This window comes from Leucoraja erinacea, chromosome 4 (assembly GCF_028641065.1).
Source record: "Leucoraja erinacea ecotype New England chromosome 4, Leri_hhj_1, whole genome shotgun sequence".
NCBI classification, from domain to species: domain Eukaryota; kingdom Metazoa; phylum Chordata; class Chondrichthyes; order Rajiformes; family Rajidae; genus Leucoraja; species Leucoraja erinaceus.
Genome location: NC_073380.1, coordinates 93,575,712 through 93,602,318, shown reverse-complemented (window position 1 = coordinate 93,602,318; position 26,607 = coordinate 93,575,712). Strand labels below are relative to the sequence as shown.

The 26,607-nt window shown below is 43.0% G+C and overlaps 1 protein-coding gene across 1 annotated transcript in view; it reads left to right on the top strand.

Moving 5' to 3' along the window:
* The window catches only part of LOC129696066 (transient receptor potential cation channel subfamily A member 1-like), a 135,326-nt gene that overhangs the window by 98,282 nt on the left and 10,437 nt on the right, over positions 1-26,607 (top strand). Inside the window, exons 16-19 of the mRNA XM_055633474.1 lie at positions 1,923-2,127; positions 15,338-15,545; positions 17,806-17,924; positions 25,868-26,028. Of these exons, the coding sequence (XP_055489449.1) occupies positions 1,923-2,127; positions 15,338-15,545; positions 17,806-17,924; positions 25,868-26,028 (693 nt within the window). The remainder of the gene's footprint in view (positions 1-1,922; positions 2,128-15,337; positions 15,546-17,805; positions 17,925-25,867; positions 26,029-26,607) is intronic.

Sequence of the window (26,607 nt, the reverse complement as noted above, 5' to 3'; positions counted from 1 at the left end):
GACTTTGCTCTTCTCCTCTTGATTATATTGGAATCGCAAAATGACCATTACCAAAACTCCAATTTACAAAAGGCAACTTTCACTTCAAGCCGTGGAAAAATATAATACATGTTATCCAGCAATATTCTTCAGACACCTTCAACACAAGCCTGAAATGACTTCCAATAATCTTGGAAGTAAATCCCATTATCCCATTAAATAGTGCAGGAGCAGGATGAGTCCCTGTTGTGCAGATTTGCATTTCTGTGCATAATCCATGCTGAGTATTAATTATGTACTAGACTATGTGGGCACCATTTGGGGTCTCTCAGCTCATCAGCTTCCGGCTGTTCGTGCTGGTCTTCGCAGAAGCAGCCCTTGCACTGCTGACTCTCCGCGAGCCACTGACTCTCTGCGAGGTATCATTCAAGGACTAAAAAGGATATCCTATTTCTCCTGCATGCTCAATAATGCTAAAAGCATGTCGAAATTACACGCCTGATTCATGTAATTGACAGTCTTAATAATTATTCTTTTATATTATGTCTGTTATAAAGAGGAATCAATTTGTGTAACCTTGAAAAAACATGCACTTTGACTGCAAAGAATAATAAAATTGTTATTCTATATGAAAATGTTTGAAAATGGTCCTTGTACTCAATTACAATAAATCCTTGTTTTAACAGACCCCTTTACAACAGATTTTGGTAATAGTGGACAGACCTGCCGACCCACCCAATATGACGTATTCGGCACCACGTGGCTCCCTCCCCTCTTACCCGCTGCCGCTTCTTCCTGTCGGTCGTCACTTTGTCCCCTCGGCCTCTTCCGCCTTCCACCAGTGCCTCCTCCTCCTTCTCCCACCGCATTATCTGCTTGCCACTCCGCTGCCACCTATTCCTTTTCCCTGTGATTTGTCTCAGTCACTTTCCCAACACCCCACCACCTACTCCTCCTACTCCTGAGTCATCGATATGTTCCACCTTGAAAGATGCTAGCAACTGTAGTGGAGAAGGAGTTTGCAGTGGTTGTGGAGGAAGTGGAAGAGTGGATAAAGTGATGGGAGTAGGAGGAGAAAGAGGTGGCAATGGAGCAAGGAGTGGATCAAAGCCATTAGCAATGTCCTGAAGACAGAGTTGTCACCAAGGGGCTACAAATGAGCTGCATCAACAACTGCGTTAACTACACAGTAAGGCAGCTGGTGAAGAAGGACTCTAGTGCAGACCAGCAGCATCGGCGCCTAGCTTTAAGATGAAACATCACAAAGTGCTGGAGTAATTCATCAGACTGAATCAGTCTGAAGAAGGGTCCCGACCCAAAACATCACCAATCAATGTTCACCAGAGATATGGCCTGACCTGCTGAGTTCCTCCTGCACTTTGTGTCCTTTTGTATATTAACCAGTATCTGCAGTTCTTTGTTTCTAATACATACAATGATAATACCTTACATGGTTATAGTGAACAATCGGCGATAAGGGACACCATCGCCCTCCTATGATCCATTATAACGAGGGCTTACAATACTCAAATATGACAGGTGAAGCTGGAATGTTGTGCGTTGCTTCCAACCTGTGGTTTCCCCAGTTCCATTTGCATTTAAGTGTACAGGCTTGTTATAGTGCATTGTACAATTTCAAACTCTTCTATTGTACTTTAGGATTTCATTATTTTCTTTCCTCAATCCAGTGTCTGTCTGTAACTCGATCATTAGAATTGTTTTAGCTGTCACTCTTGCAGTCCAACAGCAACTCCAATGTTCATTCAATCACCTCTGCCTATAATTAGAACGTAACCATCTGTTGAATTATCAGAATTTCATTTTGTTTTTTAAATAGTCTGTGCTTCATTAAATACTTTCATTGATCCATTTATTGAATTTAATTAAATTTACTCTTGTTCACAAGAATTCTAATTTCGTTCTATTGTTTTTTTTAATTGTAGGTTACAAAGAGCTCCCAGAGTTCAGTACCTTGTCAAATTGTCTATTCACCATGTTTCGTATAAGTATCGTTGATAGTTACAATTACCGAGGAATGTATGAAGAAGATAAAGTTATGACATACATACTTTTGGGATCATTCATTGGATTAGAAGTAATTCTAGCTGTAAACCTTTTTATAGCAATGCTAAATTATGCTTTAAAAATGTAAGTTACAATAACCTATCACCTTGTTTTTATAGAATGAATAATGGAGAGTATGTTAAATATTATTTCTGATTTAAGGAACCAAGACATACAGACAGAAGTTAATCAAATAGCCCATCAAGTTCTAGAAAAGAGGCTTTGCTAGATGAATGGTGGCGATGGGGGATGGGATCATTTTGCCTTTGTTTTGTAAGTCTCTCTGCCACCCCTGTTGGAGGGAGGGGGAGGGACTATAAACCAGGAAGTGGTGTGCCTCACCCAGTCTCTGCAAGATGGATGAAGCCAAGGGTCACGTATCTCTGAGCTATGAAAAACACTGAACAAATGTCTACACAACTGTGAGTACCATTAATGTGGTTTGAAAATGAAAATATGATTTGTTTGAAGTAGAAAGGCACTGCCTGCAAATGGTTGTTTGGGTGCTTTAGCTTGAAGTTGAAAGGCACTACTTACTGCAAATGGTGGCTTGGGTTCTTTGGCTTGAAGTTGAAAGGCACTACTTACTGCAAATGGTGGCTTGGGTGCTTTGGCTTGAGGTTGATAGGCACTACTTACTGCAAATGGTGGTTTGGGTGCTTTGCTTGAAATTCAAAAGCACAACTTACTGCAAATGGTGGCTTGGGTGCTTTGGCTTGAAGTTGAAAGGCACTACTTACTGCAAATGGTGGCATGAAGTTGAAAGGCGCTACTTACTGCAAATGGTGGCTTGGGAGCTTTGACTTGCAGTTTAAAAAAATCACCATTCTCTCTGCTGCACCTGCTGGAGGGACGGTGAGGGACTATAAAACGAGAAAGTGGTGTGCCTCACTCAGTCTCTGCAAGATGGATGAAGCCATGGGTCACGTCTCTCAGAGCTCTGAATAACACTGAACGAATGTCCACACAATTGTGCGTACCCTTAATTTGGTTTGCACAAGGTAGTGATTGTGGGAGATTTCAACTTTCCACACATAGACTGGGAAACACATTCTGTAAATGGGCTGGATGGTTTGGAGTTTGTAAAATGTGTGCAGGATAGTTTTTTGCAGCAATACATAGAGGTACCTACTAGAGGAGGGGCAGTGCTGGACCTCCTGTTAGGAAATGAGATGGGACAGGTGCCGGAGGTATGCGTTGGGGAGCACTTTGGGTTCAGTGATCACAATACCATTAGTTTCAATATAATTATGGAGAGGGTCAGAACTGGACCTAGGGTTGAGATTTTTGATTGGAGAAAGGCTAACTTTGATGAGATGTGAAATGATTTAAAAGGAGTGAACTGGGACATTTTGTTTTTATGGGAAGGATGCAGAAGAGAAATGGAGGACATTTAAAGGGGAAAATTTAAGAGTACAGTATTTTTATGTTCCTGTTCGGTTGAAAGGAAACAGTAAAAAATGGAAAGAGCCCTGGTTTTCAAGGGAAATTGGACATCTTGTTTGGAAAAAGAGGGAGATCTACAATAATAATAGGCAGCATGAAGTAAACGAGGTGCTTGTGGAGTATAAGGAATGTAAAAAGAATCTTAAGAAATAAATTAGAAAAGCTAAAAGAAGATATGAGGTTGCTTTGGCAAGTAAGGTGAAAGTAAATCCAAAGGGTTTCTACAGCTATATTAATTGCAAAAGGATAACGAGGGATAAAATTGGTCCATTGGAGAGACAGAGTGGACAGCTATCTGCAGAGCCAAAAGAGATGGGGGAAATATTGAACAATTTCTTTTCTTCAGTATTCACCAAGGAGAAGGATATTGAATTATGTGAGGTAAGGGAAACTAGTAGAGTAGCTATGCATACTATGAGGTTCAAAGTAAAAGAAGTACTGACACTTTTGAAAAATATAAAAGTGGATAAGTCTCCAGGTCCTGACAAAATATTCCCTAGGACATTGAGGGAAGTAAGTGTAGAAATAGCCGGGGCTATGACAGAAATATTTCAAATGTCATTAGAAACGGGAATAGTCGCCGAGGATTGGCGTACTGCGCATGTTGTTCCATTGTTTAAAAAGGGTTCTAAGAGTAAACCTAGCAATTATAGACCTGTTAGTTTGACTTCAGTGGTGGGCAAATTAATGGAAAAGATACTTAGAGATAATATATATATAAGCATCTGGATAAACAGGGTCTGATTAGGAACAGTCAGCATGGATTTGTGCCTGGAAGGTCGTGTTTGACTAATCTTCTTGAATTCTTTGAAGAGGTTACTAGGGAAATTGACGAGGGTAAAGCAGTGGATGATGTCTATATGGACTTTAGTAAGGCCTTTGACAAGGTTCCTCGTGGAAGGTTGGTTAAGAAGGTTCAACTGTTGGGTATAAATGCAGGAGTAGCAAGATGGATTCAACAGTGGCTGAATGGGAGAAGCCAGAGGGTAATGGTGGATGGTTGTTTGTCGGGTTGGAGGCAGGTGACTAGTCGGGTGCCTCAGGGATCTGTGTTGGGTCCTTTGTTGTTTGTCATGTACATCAATGATCTGGATGAAGGTGTGGTAAATTGGATTAGTAAGTATGCAGATGATACCAAGATAGGGGATGTTGTGGATAATGAAGAGGATTTCCAAAGTCTACAGAGTGATTTAGGCCATTTGGAAGAATGGGCTGAAAGATGGCAGATGGAGTTTAATGCTGATAAATGTGCGGTGCTACACCTTGGCAGGACAAATCAAAATAGGACGTACATGGTAAATGGTAGGGAATTGAAGAATACAGTTGAACATAGGGATCTGGGAATAACCGTGCATAGTTCCTTGAAGGTGGAATCTCATATAGGGCGGTAAAGAAAGCTTTTGGTATGCTAGCCTTTATAAATCAGAGCTTTGAGTATAGAAGGTGGTATGTAATGTTAGAATTGTACAAGGCATTGGTGAGACCAAACTGGAGTATGGTGTACAATTTTGGTCGCCCAATTAAAGGAAGGATGTCAACAAAATAGAGAGAGTACAGAGGAGATTTACTAGAATGTTGCCTGGGTTTCAACCACTAAGTTACAGAGAAAAGTTGAATAAGTTAGGTCTTTATTCTCTGGAGCGCAGAAGGTTAAGGGGGACTTGATAGAGGTCTTTAAAATGATGAGAGGGATAGACAGAGTTGATGTGGACAAGCTTTTCCCTTTGAGAATAGGGAAGATTCAAACAAGAGGACATGACTTGAGAATTAAGGGACAGAAGTTTGGGGGTAACATGAGGGGGAACTTCTTTACTCAGAGAGTGGTAGCGGTGTGGAATGAGCTTCCAGTGAAGGTGGTGGAGGCAGGTTTGATTTTATCATTTAAAAATAAATTGGATAGTTATATGGATGGGAAGGGAATGGAGGGTTATGGTATGGGTGCAGGCAGGTGGGACTAAGGGAAAAAAGTTGTTCGGCACGGACTTGTAGGGCCGAGATGGCCTGTTTCCGTGCTGTAATTGTTATATGGTTATATGGTTTGAAAATGAAAATATGGTTTGTTTTAAGTAAAAAGGCACTTCCTGCAAATGGTTGTTTGGGTGCTTTGGCTTGAAGTTGAAAGGCACTACTTACTGCAAATGGTGGCTTGGGTGCTTTGGCTTGAAGTTGAAAGGCACTACTTACTACAAATGGTGGCCAGGGTGCTTTGGCTAGAGGTTGAAAGGCACTACTTACTGCAAATGGTGGTTTGGGTGCTTTGCTTGAAGTTGAAAGACACTACTTACTGCAAATGGTGGCGGGTGATTTAGCTTGAAGTTGAAAGGCACATCTTACTGCAAATGGTGGCTTGGGTGCTTTGGCTTGAAGTTGAAATGCACCATTTACTGCAAACGGTGGCTTGGGAGCTTTGGGTTGAAGTTTTAAAAAATCACCATTCTCTCTGCTGCACCTGCTGGATGGAGGGGGAGGGACTATAAAACCAGGAAGTGGTGTGCCTCGCTCAGTCTCTGCAAGATTGATGAAGCCAAGGGTCACGTCTCTCAGAGCTCTGAATAACACTGAACAAATGTCTACACAACTGTGAGTACCCTTAGTGTGGTTTGAAAATGAAAATATGGTTTGTTTAAAGTAAAAATGCACTGCCTGCAAATGGTGGCTTGGGATCTTTGGTTTAAAGTTGAAAGGCACTACTTAATGAAAATGGTCGCTTTGGCGCTTTGGCTTGAAGTTGAAAGGCACTACTTACTGCAAACGGTGGTGGGTGATTTGGCTTGAAGTTAAAAGGACTTCTACTGCAAATGGTGGCTTGGGTGCTTTGACTTGAAGTTGAAAGGCACTACTTATGCAAATGGTGGTGGGTGATTTGGCTTGCAGTTGAAAGGCACATCTTACTGCAAATGGTGGCTTGGGTGCTTTGGCTTGAAATTGAAAGGCACCACTTACTGCAAATTGTGGCATGAAGTTGAAAGGCACTACTTACTGCAAATGGTGGGTGTTTTGGCTTGAAGTTGAAAGGCACTACTTGCTGCAAATGGTGGCTTGGGTGCTTTGGGTAGAGGTTGAAAGGCACTACTTACTGCAAATGGTGGTTTGGGTTCTTTGCTTGAAATTGAAAGGCACTACTTACTGCAAATGGTGGCTTGGGAGCTTTGGTTTAAAGTTGAAAGGCACTACTTACTGCACATGATGACTTCTGAGCTTTGACTTGCAGTTTAAAAAAATCACCATTCTCTCTGCTGCACCTGCTGGAGGAAGGGGGGAGGGACTATAAAACCAGGAAGTGGTGTGCCTCACTCAGTCTCTGCAAGATGGATGAAGCCAAGGATCACGTCTCTCGGAGCTCTGAATAACACTGATCAAATGTCTACACAATTGTGAGTACCCTTAATGTGGTTTGAAAATGAAAATATGGTTTGTTTTAAGTAAAAAGGTACTGACTGCAAATGTTTGTTTGGGTGCTTTGACGAAGTTGAAAGGCACTACTTACTGCAAATGGTGGCTTGGGAGCTTTGGTTTAAAGTTGAAAGGCACTACTTACTGCAAATGGTGGCTTGGGAGCTTTGGCTTGAAGTTGAAAGGCACTACTTACTGCAAATGGTGGCTTGGCTGCTTTGGCTTGAAGTTAAAATGTACTATTTACTGCAAATGGTGGCTTGGAAGCTTTGGTTTAAAGTTGAAAGGTGCTACTTACTCCAAATGGTGGCTTGGGATCTTTGGCTCGAAGTTTAAAAAAATCACCATTCTCTCTGCTGCACCTTCAGGAGGGAGGGGGAGGGACTATAAAACCAGGAAGTGATGTGCCTCACTCAGTCTCTGCTAGATTGATGAAGCCAAGGGTCACTTCTCTCTGAGCTCTGAATAACACTGAACAAACGTCTACACAACTGTGAGTACCCTTAATGTTGTTTGAAAATGAAAATATGGTTTGTTTGAAGTAAAAAGACACTGTCTGCAAAATGACTTCTACTGCAAATGGTGGCTTGGGTGCTTTGGCTTGAAATTGAAAGGCACCACTTACTGCAAATGGTGGCTTAGGTTCTTTGGCTTGAAGTTGAAAGGCACTACTTACTGCAAATGGTGGCTTGGGTGCTTTGGCTTGAAGTTGAAAGGCACTACTTACTGCAAATGGTGGCTTGGGTGCTTTGGCTTGAAGTTGAATGGCACTACTTATTGCAAATGGTGGCATGAAGTTGAAAGCATTACTTACTGCAAATGATGGCTTGGGTGCTTTAGCTTGAAGTTGCACTACTTACTGCAAATGGTGACGGGTGATTTGGCTTGAAGTTGAAAGGCACTACTTACTGCATGTGGCTTTGGTGCTTTGGCTAGAATTTGAAAGGCACTAACTGCAAATGGCGGCTTGGGTGCTTTGGCTTGAAGTTAAAAGGCACTACTGCAAATGCACTTACTTCCTGTTTGCACTGTATATTGATTTTAGATAAAACGCTACCGCTTGCGGCTGTGATTTTTGGCCACCTTACTCCGTCCCCCCTCCGCTGAGCAGGTGCAGAGAATTCTTCCCATCATTGAAAAATAAAAGTGTTATTATTGTTTAAAAAATATTGAGAATCTCTCTCCCGTCAATCACACCCTGAAAGCCACACCTTTTCTGGTGGGAGAGGGAGGGGTTATAAAACCCAGAAGTGTGGGTGTGGCTCAGTCTCTGCATAATCTGCATGAGGGGGGGGGGGGGGAGGGGGGAGAGGTCATGACTCTGTCTGAGCTGTGAATCAACTGAACACATTAAATGTCTACTGAACTGTGAGTTTGGTGTTTTGTGTGGTTTCATGGTGGTTTCACCCTGCATGAAATGGTATGAAGCACATTTGAATTTGGTGGACTTGCACCCTGCTTGAAGTGGAATGAAACTGCACTTGAATTTGGCGGCCTTGTACCCTGCTTGAAGTGGTATGAAACTGCACTGAATTTGGTGGCCTTGCACCCTGCTGAAAGTGGTATGAAACTGCACTTGATTTGGTGGCCTTGCACCCTGCTTGAAATGGTAGGAACATGGATTTGAATTTGGTGGCCTTGCACCCTGCTTGAAATGGAATTTCAAGGAATAGTCATGTCAATTGCCAGCCCACCAGCCGTGAGTGAGCTGCCAGCAGATCAGGCTTGAGGGACTGAGCTGCCACCCCAAGAACCCATACCAGCATTCCAGAAAGCCCCCCCACTGGCCACCAATATTGGAATTGGTGGAGAGGTGGAATATTGCTTCGGGGGACCAGCCCTCCCGTGTGAACATGGGACCCAACAGGTCCCACTTTGTCTAGTATAAAATACAAGCATTCAATTACAATACACTTCTAAGGTAAATCACACTATTTGAAATTACACTGGATCACACAATTTTAAATTACAGCCACGATTCAAATTGCGATTACCACAGCAACCTAAAGTACACAATTTTAAGCAAGTCGCTGTATTACAATTACGGAGTAAATCGCTATATTATAATATCAGAAATGAACAACTATACAATAACCAGATGCATTCAATAGGAACACCCTGAATTTGTAACATTTTGATCAAAGAATTTAGATTACAGATCTAGATTTATCAACTCAGTGTTCCTTTTTAAAGTATTCCAGCCAATTTACCTTAACATTGATAATACCCAGGACTGTTTGAGACTTGAACCCCCACAGGCACAGCCTCAAACCCCCTAGGCCTCGAACCCTCCTACCTGCTAAATACTGGTCCTCAGAACCTACCGTCTTGTGATGTCTCTCGGTACCGATCTTTAAAGTGTCATCTTTCCAATTGCTCTCTCAGCACCAAATCAGTACTTGCCCCTCTTAGTACTGACTTAACTCAGTCTTGTCTTTGAAGGTATCTCGCCAATCAATACCCCAACACAGAGTGGGGCCTCAAACCCCACGGTCCACAAATCCTCAGGTACCAATCCAATGATCCTGTCCTGCAACAGCTGTTGACTTCCCTGGGTGGGGATTTTAATCCAATAGAGACGAACCTTGTGAGCATGAACCTTCAGGACCTTGGGCCTCGAACCCACCTAGGCGGGGTCTTTAACTCTCCAGGAACCCAAACCCTCGCCCTCAGCGCTCGTCAGACCACTAACCTTTGATCAATCTCGTCAGGAATCCAAGCACAAGTAAGCGAATGACCGATTCGTTGTCAGATTAACAGAGTGGGAAAACCGATGTGAAAAGTCACACTGTCGCACCGATCCGACACGACTCGATTCCTTCGACCGCAAACTTATGTTGACAACCCGTTGAGATCCTGGATGAGCCCCCAATGTGAATTCCGGATCTAAACTTACCCCCTAGTCTGCTTCAGTCAAGCACCGAATTTGAGCACTGGAATTCCAACTCTATTTTGTTGTATACAATACTGTGGGACTGATCCTCATTACCACTTACTCGAGCCCAACACAGCCTCGCGCAAATAGAACAGACCCAAGACAATCGGCACCGCCCAATGTGCTCCCCATCCCTTTATACGCTCCGAACTAACGGCGCGAAAGTGCTTGGGGGTGGCAACCCCTATGTCAATTGCTGATACAGGCTGCGAAATACAGAGAATGACAACTCTTTGGCCCAATCATACAATAGTACATAACATAGTTTCAACACATAGCACTTAGGGGGAAACACTTCCATTAAGTAAAGAAACATTATCACTCGATAAAGAAACATCTTTGATGAAGCCACTCTTCTGGATCAATCATAAGTAACGGCAGTAAGGTACTGCAACATAATCGAGACATAACATTTCCCCAACCAATCCCAAGCATGCCTTAGCATCTGGGCATAGCTTCATCTGCAGAATCCTAGATATATTGGCAACTTGCAGGCCATCTGGACAGAAACCTCTCTGCGACCCTTTCCCAGGCTTCAGACTTCCCGGAGCCATCTATGTCACATGGTTCTGCAACTCCCTGCAAATGTTGTCTCTGTACTGTACACTGTGCAATGACAATAAAGTTGAATCTGAATCTGATCTGAATCTGAATGATGTCTTTTTACAGACATCTTCCATTTTCCCAACTACCCAAATTTCTGATATTGACAAAAGGACTCCCAGTTCCACGCCTCATTGGTCGTGATGTCCAGGGTTTCAAGACCTATTCGCCAACCAAGGTCTGAGCCCCAAATCCTTGAAGAAGACTCAAGGAACCCCGAGAGCCTCAATCGCATCCAGTGTACCTGGCTGAAGATGACCTACAGGCCATAGATGAGCAGAATGAAGAGATCAGAATGTTAGATAGGTCAGAACTGTTAGCCAGAATGTTAGTTATGCAAAGTAATGCAAGAATGGTAGTCAGAGCTGGCCGATGAATGGAAGTAGCGTGCCCAAGTGGTCGCCACATGGAAGAAGCTGAGAGCTTCTGGCAGAGAAATGTAGCCTGGGGGCTTGTACTATTCAATTAGAGGAAGAGCTTGAGGGAGAACAGAGCAACGTGGAGTTCCTCAGTGATCGGCTCCAAAACAGTCTGATGAAACTATGAATTAAGAGCTTACTAGAGAGCAGTGTTGGACAGAAGAGTGAAAATGCATGTCAACGGCCGAAATGCAACATGAGATTATGCCCTTGGGGGGCGGGGGTTACAATTGTGATGACATGTCCCCTTTAAGGTCAGCCCTGTTCCCGACAACAGGCAAACAATCCACAGATGGATCAGATTAATGGTTATTGGACCAATTAATCTCATCCTTGACCTTATAAACCTAGGATTCCAGACAGAGGAAGCTACTGGGATGATTCTCAATGCTCGTATTTGCCATTGGCAATAAAGCCCATTGGGTGAGTTTACCTTGTGTGGGCTGGTATGTTCATTGCTGATCTGGTGTCATGATGGATGCCACAAGACAGTAACAGGAGGTAACATGAGAGGAGCCAAACCCTGGTGCTGTGTTGTGAAAAGTTCAATGACTGCTACATGTAAATCCATTAGTTCATCTCACCTACTAGCTGACCAATAACCTCACATTCTGATATATGTAGTACATTTTCATCACTTAAATACCACTATTTTGGTCAATCAGCACATTAACTTGCACTCATTCTTTTCACCACACCAATCACACCAATATCTTATAACTTCAAAACACTGCCAACTACTCAGAAATATGTGACGAAGATGTTGGCCATTTGATCCATTATAACCATGCAGCCAAAAATAGGTCAGGCTAATCCCCCTTTCCAACAATTGTTTCAAAGCCATGCAGGTTTTGCCTGTACATGTGATCCATGGCATCATCTGTTTACAGACTCTCACTATCACACTTCATGAGTGATAGGAGTAAAATTATGCCATTTGGTCCATCAAGTCTACTCTGCCATTCAATCATGGCTGATCTATCTCTCCCTCCGAACCCCATTCTCCTGCCTTCTCCCATAACCTGTACTAATCACTTCATCCTCTACTGCAGAGGAAAATGGCACTTAATCAGAGCCAAGGCTTTCAAGAGATGTGCACCCAAACCGGGCAATAGTAGATTATTGGTGAGTTATGTGCTACTTACTGGCAATATCAAGAACAGCTTCCATCACTTTGATGATTGAGAATAGACAGATTGGGCAATAATTAGTGAGATTTGGCACAAACCAGTATCTGTAGTTCTTTGTTTCTACATGGATTTATCCTGCTTTTTGCGAACAAGGGCATACTTGCAGGGTCGACGACATTGTTGTAACTGTAATTGAACATTTGGCTTGAGGTACATAGAAATATGGCACTGCACAACCTTTTTTCTGAGACCATGAGGGTGGAATTTGAATTCATGGTGCACAAATAATTATGCCTTCATAACTACATGAGAATTCAGGAGTAGCATGAAAAGTAATAACTGACTTGTATGGTATCTTGCCATGGCACAATCTCTTAAGGTGGCATTTTGCAAAGGGAATCATGCTACGAGTAGTGGGCTATATCTCAGTTAAGACTGCCAGGTACTTAACCAAAGGTGGAGGTATACAACTTCTCTGATATATAATTGTTTATTTAAGCTGCAGGGCAAATGTTGAAGTGCTCAGAGCCCTCCCAAAATGAGAAGTGGCTGTCTTTTATGGTGCAGCGTCAAGTGTTGTCACAGCAAGTGCCGTTTCATTAATGCCTAAGTAAGGTTTCATTCCACTGTTCAGGCCTGCCTTCTTGGGTGCGACTTATGCTCTTTCTTCTGTGTACATACTTGCTTCACTTTTTTCATCAGCAGGATCAAACATGCTTTTACATGCTGATTAACATCATAGCTGCATGTTCACTGAACTCTGAAATAGTAAACCACAACCATGATAGCCATCAATTCAGTTTTGCCAGTGTGTTACATGTGTTCAAAAGTACCAGTCATCTTTCAAGCTTGTTTTTCAGCACAAATTAATTTTTAAACTGATTTGTCATTGATTTATTTGGACCAGCAATATTGGTGCCTAACACTAATGAGATCATTTTCAATAATTTCTCCAGTTCTTTCACAATCTGAGTTTCTTTATCCAAATCCAACTACTACTTCAGATCATGTAGAAAACACAAAGATTAATTGTTTGTAGACAAAAATACTGGAGAAACTCAGTGGGTGAAAAGTTTCTCCAACATTTTTGTCTACCTTCGATTTTTCCAGCATCTGCAGTTCTTTCTTAAAGATTAATTATTTGTTAGTTCCCATTTTGAGCATTACCAATTCCATTAGGTTTCAAATTTGTGGGGTGAATGGTTTCAAATTTTCTATGTGAATAGTCAATATCATGATTTCAATTAATCCTGTTTTTGACTCCTCTTCCTGCCATTTTAAAGCTCCCTGTTTGAGTTGCCACGGTTTTCTACATGCTAACTTAACACGAGGCCTAATATAACACTATTTAAATGAATCACTAACCAACATGGTGGCTGCTTGTTAGATTCTTCTGGATACTAAGAACTGCAGATACTCGTTCACATTGCTGGAGTAAGCCAGTGGGTCAGGCAGCATATCTGCTGAGCGTGGATAGGTGACATTTTTGGCTGGGTGTCTTCTTTGGGGGGGCAGCTGGAAGTGAGATGAGGCAGGGCAAAGCCTTGCAGGCAATAGGTTGATGCAGGTGAGGGGAATTTTGATAGGCAAATGGGTGGATGAAGGTCAGAGATCAAAAGACAGAAGGTGTGAGACAAATGGGTTGAAGAATTGTCAATTATGAAGATAGAGGAAGGAATGCAGGTGGAAGGGGAGAGGAACAATAGGTGTGAGTCTGGTTGGGATACCGTGAAAAGAGTGGGGGGAGGGAGGGGGGGGGGGGGGGGAGAGGGAGCGGTGTTTTATATAGTTACCTAAAATTGGAGAATTTGATGTTCACTCTGTTGGGTTTTAAGATACCCAAGCAGAATATTAGTGTAATCCTCCAGGTTGCTTGTGGCCTCACTACAGCAATGGAAGAAGTCCAGGACAGAAAGGTCAATATGGGAATGGGAATAGGAGTTAAAATGGTTAGCAACCGGGAAATCTTACAGGCCTTTGTGGACTAAGCGCAAGTATTCGGTGAAATGGTCGCTAAGTCTATGTTTGGCCTCGCCAATGCACAGGAGGCCAGATCCGAAACACTGGATGCTGTCGATGAAATTAGAGGAGGTGCATGAGAATCTCTGTCTCACCTGGAAAGGGGTGAAGATGGGAAAATGTGACTGGTGGTGGAATCAAGTTGGAGGTGAAGAAAATGTCGGAGAATGATGTGTATGACGTGGATGCTGATGGGGTGAAAACTGTGGAACTCTATACTTGTGCCGTCTGTAGGAGGGGGACCGAGAGCAGAACTACGGGATATAGAGGAGATGGGGTTGAGGGATCCATCCATGACAGGCAGTGTGGAAACCACGGTTACTAAAGTAAGAGGACATCTCGGATGCCCTAAAATGGAAAGCCTCTGATTGGTTACAGATGTGAAGGAGATGCATGTCAACTAACTGTGGGACCTTACAACCCAACAGTATGAACATTGAATTGTCCAATTTAGGGTAACTTCCAAAACCATCAAATGTTCCAAAACCCCCCCCCCCCGCACACTTTCCCTGTGCCCCATGGATTCACACCTATCTTTCCCCTCCCCCTCCCTTTCCACCTACCTTCTTAAGACTTTAGATATACAGCACAGAAACAGGCCCTTTTTGGCCCACCATGTCTACGCTGACCAGCTATCACCCCGTACACTAACCTACACACACTAGGGACAATTTTACGACTTGCCAAATCCAATTAACTTATACACCTTTGTTGCGTGCTTGGAATGAGGAGCATCTGGAGAAAACGTATGCTGTCACAGGGAGAACGTTCAAACTCCGTACAGATATCAGCCGCAGTCAGGATCAAACCCGGGTTTCTGGCGCTACAAGGCAGCAACCGTATTATTGTGCCGTTGTGCCACCCTTTCTCCAGCTTTACAATTTGCAACTCTTCAATCCTTTTGTCTTGCACCTTCTGTCTTTTCATTGCTGACTTTTGTCCAACCATCTGCCTATCAAAAACTCCCCTCAGTCATACCCAGCTTTTAATTGCCAGGTTTTGTCCTGCTCCATCTCTCTTCCAGCTTTCTTTCCACACCCCACACCCACCCTCCTTAAAAAAATCATTCAGAAGAGGGTCCCAGCCATAAATAGAAACATAGAAACATAGAAATTAGGTGCAGGAGTAAGTAGGCCATTCGGGTTGAATAAATCGTGTTAATTAAACGTGTTTAATGCAAATTAAAATTGTTTGAAAAATATTATGTAGATATTGAAAAAATGTCATCGCAAAATTACCTATTGCAAAAAGCGTTATTTCCCAGTAAATTTGTATTATAAAGAAATATGTTTCCATTCTTCAATAATTGAATGCACAGCTTAACAGAAGTTTTTTTTTAATCTATCCAGTAATTCATATGATTTGGAAGAGAATACCTATATGCAAAAAGCAATAACCCTGATATACTTAGAGAAGCTGCCATATTTTTCAACATGTGCTGATGAATTCCACAATTATCTCCATGATATAACTGGCCCAGTTGTGGAAACTTTCTATACTGAGGAAAAAACATTTGAAGAAGAGAATTACTTAAAAATTACCATATTTGAAATTAAAGTAAGTAGTGCAATTAATGTATGTCATAAAATAATGCAATGTAAATTTGTATAGTACTCCCACTTCTCTTTTTCAGTTCTCTTCCCTCTTCCTCCAATCAGTCAGAACAGTCCTGACCCTCACCTGCTGAGTTCCTCCAGCACTTTGTGTCATGCTCAAGATTCCAGCATCTGCAGATTTTTGTGTCCCTACAATATTTATCTTATTTTCCCAATGTTCATTGGATCATTACAGCTGGCATTTCATTGAATTCAGCTTCCAGCGAATGAAAATGTAGCTCGAATTAATGTTATGCCTATGTGATGAATTTCTAATACCTTTGCAATTGCAACAAGATGGTGTAAAATGTTGTGCACTTTATTGGATAAAGAGAATATTAACATCAAATACTCTTCCCCACAGTTCCAACATAGGATCCCTTTTCATTTTTTTAATTGTTACTTACTATAATATTATTATTATTATTTCACCTGGCCCATTTCCGACATGTCCCTACCGTTTCTAGACCTCACCATCTCCATCGCAGGTAACAAACAACTGACCAACATCTTTACGAACTCACTGACTCCCATGGTTATCTGGACTACACTTCTTCCCACTCTGTTTCCTGTAAGGACTCTATCCCTTACTCTCAATTCCTCCATCTACACCGCATCTGCACCCAGGATGAGGTGTTCCAGACCGGGGCATCGGAGATGTCCTCATTCTTTAGGGAACGGGGGTTCCCCTCTTCTATTATAGATGAGGCTCTCACCAGGGTCTCCCATAGCTCCACTCTTACTCCCCATCCCCCTACTCGTAACAAGGACAGAGTCCCCCTTGTCCTCACCTTTTAGCCCATCAGCCGTCGCATACAACATATAATCCTCCAACATTTTAGTCACTTCCAACGGGATCCCACCACTGGCCACATCTTCCCATCTCCTCCCCTTTCGGCTTTCCGCAGAGACCGTTCGCTCCGTAACTCCCTCGTCAATTCGTCCCTTCCCACCCAAACCATCCTCTCTCCTGGTACTTTCCCTTGCAACTGCGGGAAATGCATCACTTGTCGCTTTACATCCTCCCTCGATTCCATCCGAGGACCCAAGCAGCTTTTCCAGGTGAGGCAGAGGTTCACCTGCACCTCCTCCAACCTTATCTACTACATCCGCTGTTCCAGGTGTCAACTTCTCTACATTGGTGAGACCAAGCACAGGCTTGGAGATCGTTTCGCCCAACAACTCTACTCAATTCGCAACAACTGACCTGATCTCCCGATGGCTCAGCACTTCAACTCCTCCTCCTATTCCAAATCTGACCTTTCTGTCCTGGGCCTCCTGCGTTGCCAGAGTGAGGCCCAGTACAAATTGGAGGAACAGCACCTCATATTTTGTTTACGTAGTTTACACCCCAGCGGTATGAACATTGACTTCTACAATTCCAGTCAGTCCTTACTTTCTCCCTCCTTCCCCTCCCTTTCCCAGCTCTCCCACAAGCCAAAACAAAGTGATCTTTAATATGTTATACAAGAACAGCTCGCACACGACTGGGGAGGGTTCTCCCAGAGTCATATATATATTAGACCAAGTGGGACCTGTTGGGTCCCAGCATCACATGGGAGGGCTGGTCACCATCACAATATTCCACCTCTCCACCAATTCCATTATTGCTCGTAAGTGGGGGGGGGGGGGGGGGGCTTTCTGTCGCGCTAGTATAGGTGTTGCGTGCTGAAGGTGCTGGTTTCCAGAGGGCTAGTTATAGACATTGTGGGCCAAATGGATTCTTGGGCTGGCAGCCAACTGTTGCAAGATTTTAAAAGCCAAGCCAAGGCAACCAATTTGGCTGCAGCCACCCGACAACCAAAATTCATTTTGTGAACACAAACTTGTTAAAAAGGCGAGGCAAACTATTGGGCAGCAATATAAATCATATAAGTTCAATATAAAATCATATAAATTCATGCCAAATTTCCAAAATAGCTCTCATTTCATTTCTGTGAACATGATTTTGTAAAATTACTTTTCTATTTGTAAATAGAAATACGTGAAAGTATCTGATATCATGATGTCAAATGTAGCTATACCATTGCAATTTCTCATTTGCAATTTCGATTCTGGATGTTTGTGAATGAAGAACAATGGGCATGTGAAAGAGATTCCACTTTAAGTGTTTTGAGACAATAGATATTCTTTGAAGGAAAGAATGTCCATGAATATTTTGCACTGCGATTCATGTTAATTTGTTATATCATGCATGTGCTTTATTACAATTTTTCTTGTAGACAGAATTAGACCAACTCATGCAGAAAATTGAAAAAGATGAACACCACTACTTTTTGCAAGGATTGATAAAGTTGTATGGAGATGAGGAAGTAATGGGAAGAATGTCAACAACACTTAGGTAATGTATAGTACAGTAATACACTTCAAATTACCTTAGACACTCGCCATTTTCTCCATAAATTTCAAAAACATATCCCAACAACAGGCAACAATGTTAATACACTGATATTGATAGTTGCATTGATATACAACAGACTATTATGTTCTCCTTCTTGATATTATAGTGTATCTTCAACTATTAAAAACAAATTAATTAACTTTGCATTAAAAGAGCAGTGAAATTGCACAACTGCATTATGTTTATTCATTAATATCACTTTCACAAATAATTTTTGTCCCTTTAGATTATTTAATTCAGAACTACGTGACGTCTGCAAGAAAAGCATTGATGTACAGAAGGAATGTGGAAACAGTGAACTGCAGATGCTGTTTTATAACAAAATGCGCAAAATGCTGGAGTAACTCAGCGGGTTAGGCAGCATCCCTAGAGAACAAGGTTAGGTAATGTTTTGGGTCAGGACCCTTCAGTCCCAACCGAAATATTACCTATCCATGTTCTCCAGAGATGCTGCATGACCCGCTGAATTATTCCAGCATTTTGTCTTTTGATGTACAAAGGGATCTTGGGGTCCATGACAATAGCTCCCTGAAAGTGGCAACGCAAGCAGAGTGAGTGATGATAAAGAATTTATCTTATGCTTGCCTTCACCGATTGAGGCTTTGAGTACAAGATTCAAAAAGGCATATTGCAACTTCCCAAAATGTTGGTTAGGCCGCATTTGGAGTATTGTGTGCAGTACTGCTCACTGCATTACAGGAAAGATGTACAGGGTTTGAAGAGGGTGCAGAAGTGGTTTAGATTAGAGGGTATTTGAGCATGAGAGAAAACGTGAGGCTGAATGAACTTGGATTGTTTTATCTGGCATGTTGGAGGCTGAGAAGACACTTGATCAAACTTTATAAAATATGAGAGACATAGATAGGGTAGATGGTCAGAATCTTTCCCAAGGTGGAAATATCAAATACAAGAAGTCACAAGGTCTGAGGGGGAAAGTATTTTTTACACAGAGTGGTGGCAAAAGCAGATATAATAGTAGCAATGTTACCAAATTTTGAGATTTTAAAAATCAAGTCTGCAATTTATCCCATCAGATAAAGCATAAAAAGAAGTTTAATTTGACACCCAATTCACTTTCATATCTTCAGTATTAAATAAGTTATGGCCATTTACATACTCGGAAATTAGCATCTTGATCCCTATTGCTTTTCATTGACTTAACTCAAAAGCTGTGATCAAGGACAGTCAAAAACCCATCACTTTCTTAAAAATTAAGAGAACTGAATGAAATTTTCAGTTATTATAGATTGAAGCATTCTGAAACAAATATGAAGCAATCTTACTTGGATGATCTGAAATTAAAGCATAAAATTAGTTAGTTACCTAATTGTAGCTAATTACAAAATTCAATTACTAGATCTAAACATCTATCCGTTTCTTAAGAAAAGGTTAACATTTTTTGCAACATCATTTGGAACGTTGCGGTTTGCGGTGAATTTGTACCCCATATCGGCAGGAAAAACACTGTTGGTTCATATGTGGCCTAAATCACCTTATTGCAACATAAAAATTGGATTAAAGTAATCCTAAGAAGCAAGTTTATATCTATCTATCTATCTATCTATCTATCTATCTATCTATCTATCTATCTATCTATCTATCTATCTATCTATCTATCTATAATCTATCTATCTATCTATAAAACTCAAATCAGTCCGCCTGCCGTCCGATTGCCGCCCGGCTGCATTTCTTCCTTTGATTAATTGCCACGCCCAATCCAGACGCTCAATCTCCGAGATATTTTCCATTTCGGTAGAGATTTCGCTTTTCTTTCTAAGTATCCGCTCCTCATTTCATTTCGTCGTGTTGAAGTACATGTTTTTGATCAAATCCTTCTCCCCCCCCCCCACCCACCCCCAAGTATTTCAAAAATAAACAGGCTTCTCCATTTACATGTCAGCTTCCAACACACTTCGAAACAAAGTTGCAAGAGAGGAACACTGAACTTTTCACTGCTGCAGCAGGCAGGGGAGGGCTGCAATCTTACATTTGGGAACGGGCTCAGTTCCAATGGAGGAGACGGGTGCATGGTGGAATATTGGGTTGGGGGATCACACCATTGGGGGAGCAGACCCAACGGGTCTGCACTTGGTCTAGTATATATATAAAAGTCTGTGGCTGCCGCCTGCCGTCCGGCTGCCAGCTGCCTTTCTTCCTTTTGATTCGCTGCTCCTTCCTGTCAGCTTCCAACACACTTCAAAACAAAGTTGCAAGACAGGAACACTGAACTTTTCACTGCTGCAGCAGGCAGGGGAGGTGCAATTGAGGGAGGCAGGGGAGTGCTGGAAACTTACATTTGGCAACGGCTTCAGTTCCATTGGAGGAGACGGGTGCATGGTGGAATATTGGGTTGGGGGAATCACACCATTGGGGGAGCAGACCCAACGGGTCTGCACTTGGTCTAGTATATCTATAAAACTCTGGGGCTATCCGTCCGGCTGCCGTCTGGATCCCTTTCTGCCTTTTGATTCGTTCCTGATGCTCGCAGATGTCCAATCGGAATGGCCGATGCTCGCAGATGTCCAATCGGAATGGATCCATTTGCATGTACGGCTGCCGGCTGCATTTCTTCCTTTGATTCATTGCCACGCGCAATCCAGACACTCAATCTCTGAGATCTTTTCCATTTCGGTAGAGATTTCGCTTTTCTTTCTAAGTATCTGCTCATTATTACATTTCGTCGTGTTGAAGTACACGTTTTTTAATCAAATCCTTCTCCCCCCCCCCCCCCCCACCCCCAAGTATTTCAAAAAGAAACTGGCTTCTCCATTTACATGTCAGCTTCCAACACACTTCGAAACAAAGTTGCAAGAGAGGAACACTGAACTTTTCACTGCTGCAGCAGGCAGGGGAGGGCTGCAATCTTACATTTGGGAACGGGCTCAGTTCCAATGGAGGAGACGGGTGCATGGTGGAATATTGGGTTGGGGGATCACACCATTGGGGGAGCAGATCCAACGGGTCTGCACTTGGTCTAGTATATATATAAAAGTCTGTGGCTGCCGCCTGCCGTCCGGCTGCCAGCTGCCTTTCTTCCTTTTGATTCGCTGCTCCTTCCTGTCAGCTTCCAACACACTTCAAAACAAAGTTGCAAGACAGGAACACTGAACTTTTCACTGCTGCAGCAGGCAGGGGAGGTGCAATTGAGGGAGGCAGGGGAGTGCTGGAAACTTACATTTGGCAACGGCTTCAGTTCCATTGGAGGAGACGGGTGCATGGTGGAATATTGGGTTGGGGAATCACACCATTGGGGGAGCAGACCCAACGGGTCTGCACTTGGTCTAGTATATCTATAAAACTCTGGGGCTATCCGTCCGGCTGCCGTCCGGATCCCTTTCTGCCTTTTGATTCGTTCCTGATGCTCGCAGATGTCCAATTGGAATGGCCGATGCTCGCAGATGTCCAATCGGAATGGATCCATTTGCATGTACGGCTGCCGGCTGCATTTCTTCCTTTGATTCATTGCCACGCGCAATCCAGACACTCAATCTCTGAGATCTTTTCCATTTCGGTAGAGATTTCGCTTTTCTTTCTAAGTATCTGCTCATTATTACATTTCGTCGTGTTGAAGTACACGTTTTTAATCAAATCCTTCGCTCCCCCCACCTCCAAGTATTTCAAAAATAAACTGGCTTCTCCATTTACATGTCAGCTTCCAACACACTTCGAAACAAATTTGCAAGACAGGAACACTCTGAACTTTTCACTGCTGCAGCAGGCAGGGGAGATGCAATTGGATTTTTTTTTTAATCCACTGCTGAGGGAGGCAGGGCAGTGCTGGAATCTTACTTTTGAGAACGGCTTCAGTTCCATTGGAGGAGATGGGTGCATGGTGGAATATTGGGTTGGGGGAATCACACCATTGGGGGAGCAGACCCAACGGGTCTGCACTTGGTCTAGTATATATATAAAACTCAAATCAGTCCGCCTGCCATCCGGCTGCCGTCCGGCTGCATTTCTTCCTTTGATTCATTGCCACGCCCAATCCAGACGCTCAATCTCCGAGATATTTTCCATTTCGGTAGAGATTTCGCTTTTCTTTCTAAGTATCCGCTCCTCATTTCATTTCGTCGTGTTGAAGTACATGTTTTTGATCAAATCCTTCTCCCCCCCCCCCACCCACCCCCAAGTATTTCAAAAATAAACAGGCTTCTCCATTTACATGTCAGCTTCCAACACACTTCGAAACAAAGTTGCAAGAGAGGAACACTGAACTTTTCACTGCTGCAGCAGGCAGGGGAGGGCTGCAATCTTACATTTGGGAACGGGCTCAGTTCCAATGGAGGAGACGGGTGCATGGTGGAATATTGGGTTGAGGGATCACACCATTGCGGGAGCAGACCCAACGGGTCTGCACTTGGTCTAGTATATCTATAAAACTCTGGGGCTATCCGTCCGGCTGCCGTCCGGATCCCTTTCTGCCTTTTGATTCGTGCCTGATACTCGCAGATGTCCAATCGGAATGGCCGATGCTCGCAGATGTCCAATCGGAATGGATCCATTTGCATGTACGGCTGCCGGCTGCATTTCTTCCTTTGATTCATTGCCACGCCCAATCCAGACGCTCAATCTCCGAGATCTTTTCCATTTCGGTAGAGATTTCGCTTTTCTTTCTAAGTATCCACTCCTCATTACATTTCGTCGTGTTGAAGTACACGTTTTTAATCAAATCCTTCTCCCCCACCCCCAAGTATTTCAAAAATAAACTGGCTTCTCCATTTACATGTCAGCTTCCAACACACTTCGAAACAAAGTTGCAAGACAGGAACACTCTGAACTTTTCACTGCTGCAGCAGGCAGGGGAGATGCCATTGGATTTTTTTTAAATCCACTGCTGAGGGAGGCAGGGCAGTGCTGGAATCTTACTTTTGAGAACGGCTTCAGTTCCATTGGAGGAGATGGGTGCATGGTGGAATATTGGGTTGGGGGATTACACCATTGGGGGAGCAGACCCAACGGGTCTGCACTTGGTCTAGTATAAAATAAACGGCTTACCTTGCTTTGTCCCGTACGTGAGATCCGTCCCGTTGTCGGCGTTGACGGCGCTAGAAGTCAAGTTTTATTTTACTCCTGCTATTAAATTATCCAGCGATGTTTATAAAAAGCTCAGAGAATGCAAGTCGGATCGATTATTCTTCAGGAGCTTAACAGCCTGAGAAAATCGACTCCCGACAGGCAGGAGAAAACAGCATTTTAATTCCGACCCCCTCTCAAAGGCGATAAGTCGCGCACACGGCCCGTGGCAGAACTGCAGCGCCGCTGATGGTAAGTTTTGTAACATACCTAATATTAGGGATCCTGTATTTTGTAATTAAGACAAATCTGGCCAATTTTCCACATTGTGTAGTTGTGCTAACACAATCCTTCATCATCCCAACTAGGGTGTTGTCAAAGCCCATAACATTTGCCCTATCTAATGTTTTTAGTCATTTCTTAATATCCCATGTAGTGATTTAAATTGTTTTAAGAACCTCTTGAGGGAGTAAAATGGATTATTAAAGGGCCTGCCCCACTTAGGCGACTTTTCAGTGAACTTCCTGCGACCTTCAGTCTCGACGCACTCACCTGAAAAACCGCGAACTAGAATGGCGACCGTCAGAGCGACCACACAGACACAGCGGGGGGGGGGGGGGGGGGGGGGTGGTGGCATGGAAGGCGGGGGGAGTGCTGTCTGAAATTCACACGAGGTAAAGCCAAGGTGATACAGACACACACCGCGATGAGCAGGAAGGTTGAAGACGGCTAGCACAGTGTACGATGTCCTTTAAAAGGGCAGGGAGGAGAAGGAGTGGAGACACTTTTAAGAAGCCAGCCAACTTTTAATAAGTCCGAGATACACAGCAGTGAAGTTTAGCGGGCATTTAACATTACCAGTCGGTTTTCCTTGGTTCTGAAAACTCATGCTTACATTTTTTTTCCCCCAATGAGCCAATTTGACTTGATTTGATTTAATTTATTGTCAGTGTCTTCAATGAAGAGACAACTAAATTCTTTTTCCCTTACAGTCATACAAAATATAAAAAATAAACAAAACACAGAACACAGTAGTCGACAACATAAACATCCCCACAGCAGCACCAAAGTACCCCACTGTGAGGGAAGGAACCAACGTCCAGTCAACCTCCTTGCTGATGTTACCCAATGTTCACCTGTGGTCGGGGCCTCCTGAGCCCTCCGCAGTTGCTGCTACGGGTGGCCCGATGTTCAGGCCCTCTCGTCAGGAACCTCTCATCGGCCACCTTCCACTGGAGTCCGCGGCTCCCGAAGTCCACAGGCCGCACTGGGCGGAGATTCGTGCTGACGACCCCCGGCAAAGGGTCCCAGGACTCCTCGATGTTAAAGTCAGCACCGCCCGATTTGGGAGCTCCGCACCCCCAGCTCCACGATGTTGGAGCAACGCCCCGGCACTCCGAAGCTCCAAGCGGCGATCCCAGGAAGGCCACGCCCGCTCCGCTACTGAAGCTCTGGTCTGCTCCCGGCAGGAAAGGTCACGCCAATCCAGTTGGTAGGCCGTGGGGGGGGGGGGGGGGGGGGGGCGCGAGGATGCGACTCAGATAATAGCCGCATACTCACCAGGAAGCGACTGAAGGACGGTTTCCCCCTTACCCTACCTGCTCCCCCCACATAAAATACCGAGAAAAATACCTGGTCAGCAAAGGAGATGAACTAAAACTACCTACGGCTGCCTCCAATACCTACAACGACATGGCGACCCCACGACCACTGCACCTCCGACTACAAAAGTATCGATTTTCTCCTTGGCGACCAATTTGCTGCAAAGATACTGAGACTGCAACTTGTTCCCAGAATGCGGGAACTCCTCTCGACCATGAAGGAGACTCAACAGCGACCACCATCGAACATGCAGCGACCATGTGACGATCATGAGTCGCCGAAAAAGTCACCTAAGTGGAACAAGCCCTTAAGTTGGCTGAAGTTAAAGCAATTGTTTCAGCCTTAGACAGCTCACAGACAATCTTCCTAGATAGTTATTTCTCAGATCTCGGAACAACTTTCACATTTCACTTGAAATGAGTAGATGCTACCTTTTATGATTTATTTATTTATAGCTTTATGATTTATCCTCTATTGTTCAATATTTTTACTTTCACAATTGCTTCCGATTGCAAATGGAACTCCAACATAACTATTTGTCTTGTAAAGTTCAATTTCATTTAAGATATGAATACAGCCCTCAAAGTTGGGCAGGTCCTGTGCCCTGCTGTCTCATACCTGAACAGATTAAAAAGATGCTTATATTTGATATGTAATTTCACCTTTTGTTTCTCAAACATTCTTATTCCCCGACTTCAAATTATTTTCTATCCAAACATATTCTTTGCTACTCGCTCAAAGTGATGGATGTATTTATCCCTCCCAAATCCATTCCCTCATTAAATTCCAGGCTTTCAAAACCCAGGCTTGATGACACTCATGTAATATTGATGGGTTTAATTCATCTTTTATTGTTTGATCCATAACAATGCTCTTACTCTTGGAACTTGTTTATTCAGATTGGTTTTCTGATTAAAAAATAAATCAGCTTTGTAATCCAAGTGTTTTGACGTTCAGGTAGGACTAGTCCGTTGGTGGGCAAAACAATGAATACAATTGCAATAATCATAAATGAGCAGAACTATTAAAAAATATATATATATACATATATAAAGAAAACTGGGTTCGTTAGGATGGGATTCATAGCCTCTTACATTTTGTTGTGATCACATTCAAGAAAATTAGTGACATTGTTTTAAGTAAATCCTAACGTAGCATGCACCAAATTTAATAACACGAAGGGAAAGTAGTTTTACTGGGTCATAGAACATTAAACCCAGTCATTGGTTATTATGCAAATGTACTTGAATTGTTTTGCTTTCTTTCAGTGAGAACAAGGTTTCAACAATCATGCAAACAGTTACAAACTTGCAGAAAAGTGTCACAATGCTTCACAGACAACAGGATGACAGTTACATGCACCTGAAGAATAATATCGAAAAACTGAGTGATCTTCTAGAAATTGAAATAAATGACAAACCGAGGATGGGTACATAAAATATTTAAATCATTGCTTTCATTACTGTAGAACTGTTGTACAGGTACTAATATACAAAGCAAAATACTATTTTATGAATCTAAATATATCTCTGTATAAAAATGGATTGCATCTATTTTATGATGTGCTAAAATTCTCAAATTGAATCCCACTCAAACCAAATTGTGAAATAGGTCAAAAGCAAGTGTGCAATTACGTCCCTGCAGCATTGATTTACAGTAGGCATCTTCACTACCATGCGTCATGCTGCATCATCGTGAAGATGTTCTGGGTGCAATTAATAGTTACAGCTCTTGACGCTGAAGTGTCTTGCTGTTTTCTCCCCTCTGGAATGGCATGATTCAACACAGGGGGAACAGAAGGAGCATTAAAATAAATAGATGCTGGAGGGTTGGGTAGGTCGTGATGAAAATAATCATGAATACCACAGGGTGTCATTGTACTTGACAACCTGCTGCATCACCTCCAGACATTGGCAATGCAGGGAATGATAGAAGTAGGTTAGAGAAGTGGGTGACAGGGAGAGGTATATGGGCACCAGCAGCCTGTCCCACCCTCCATTGACGTGCT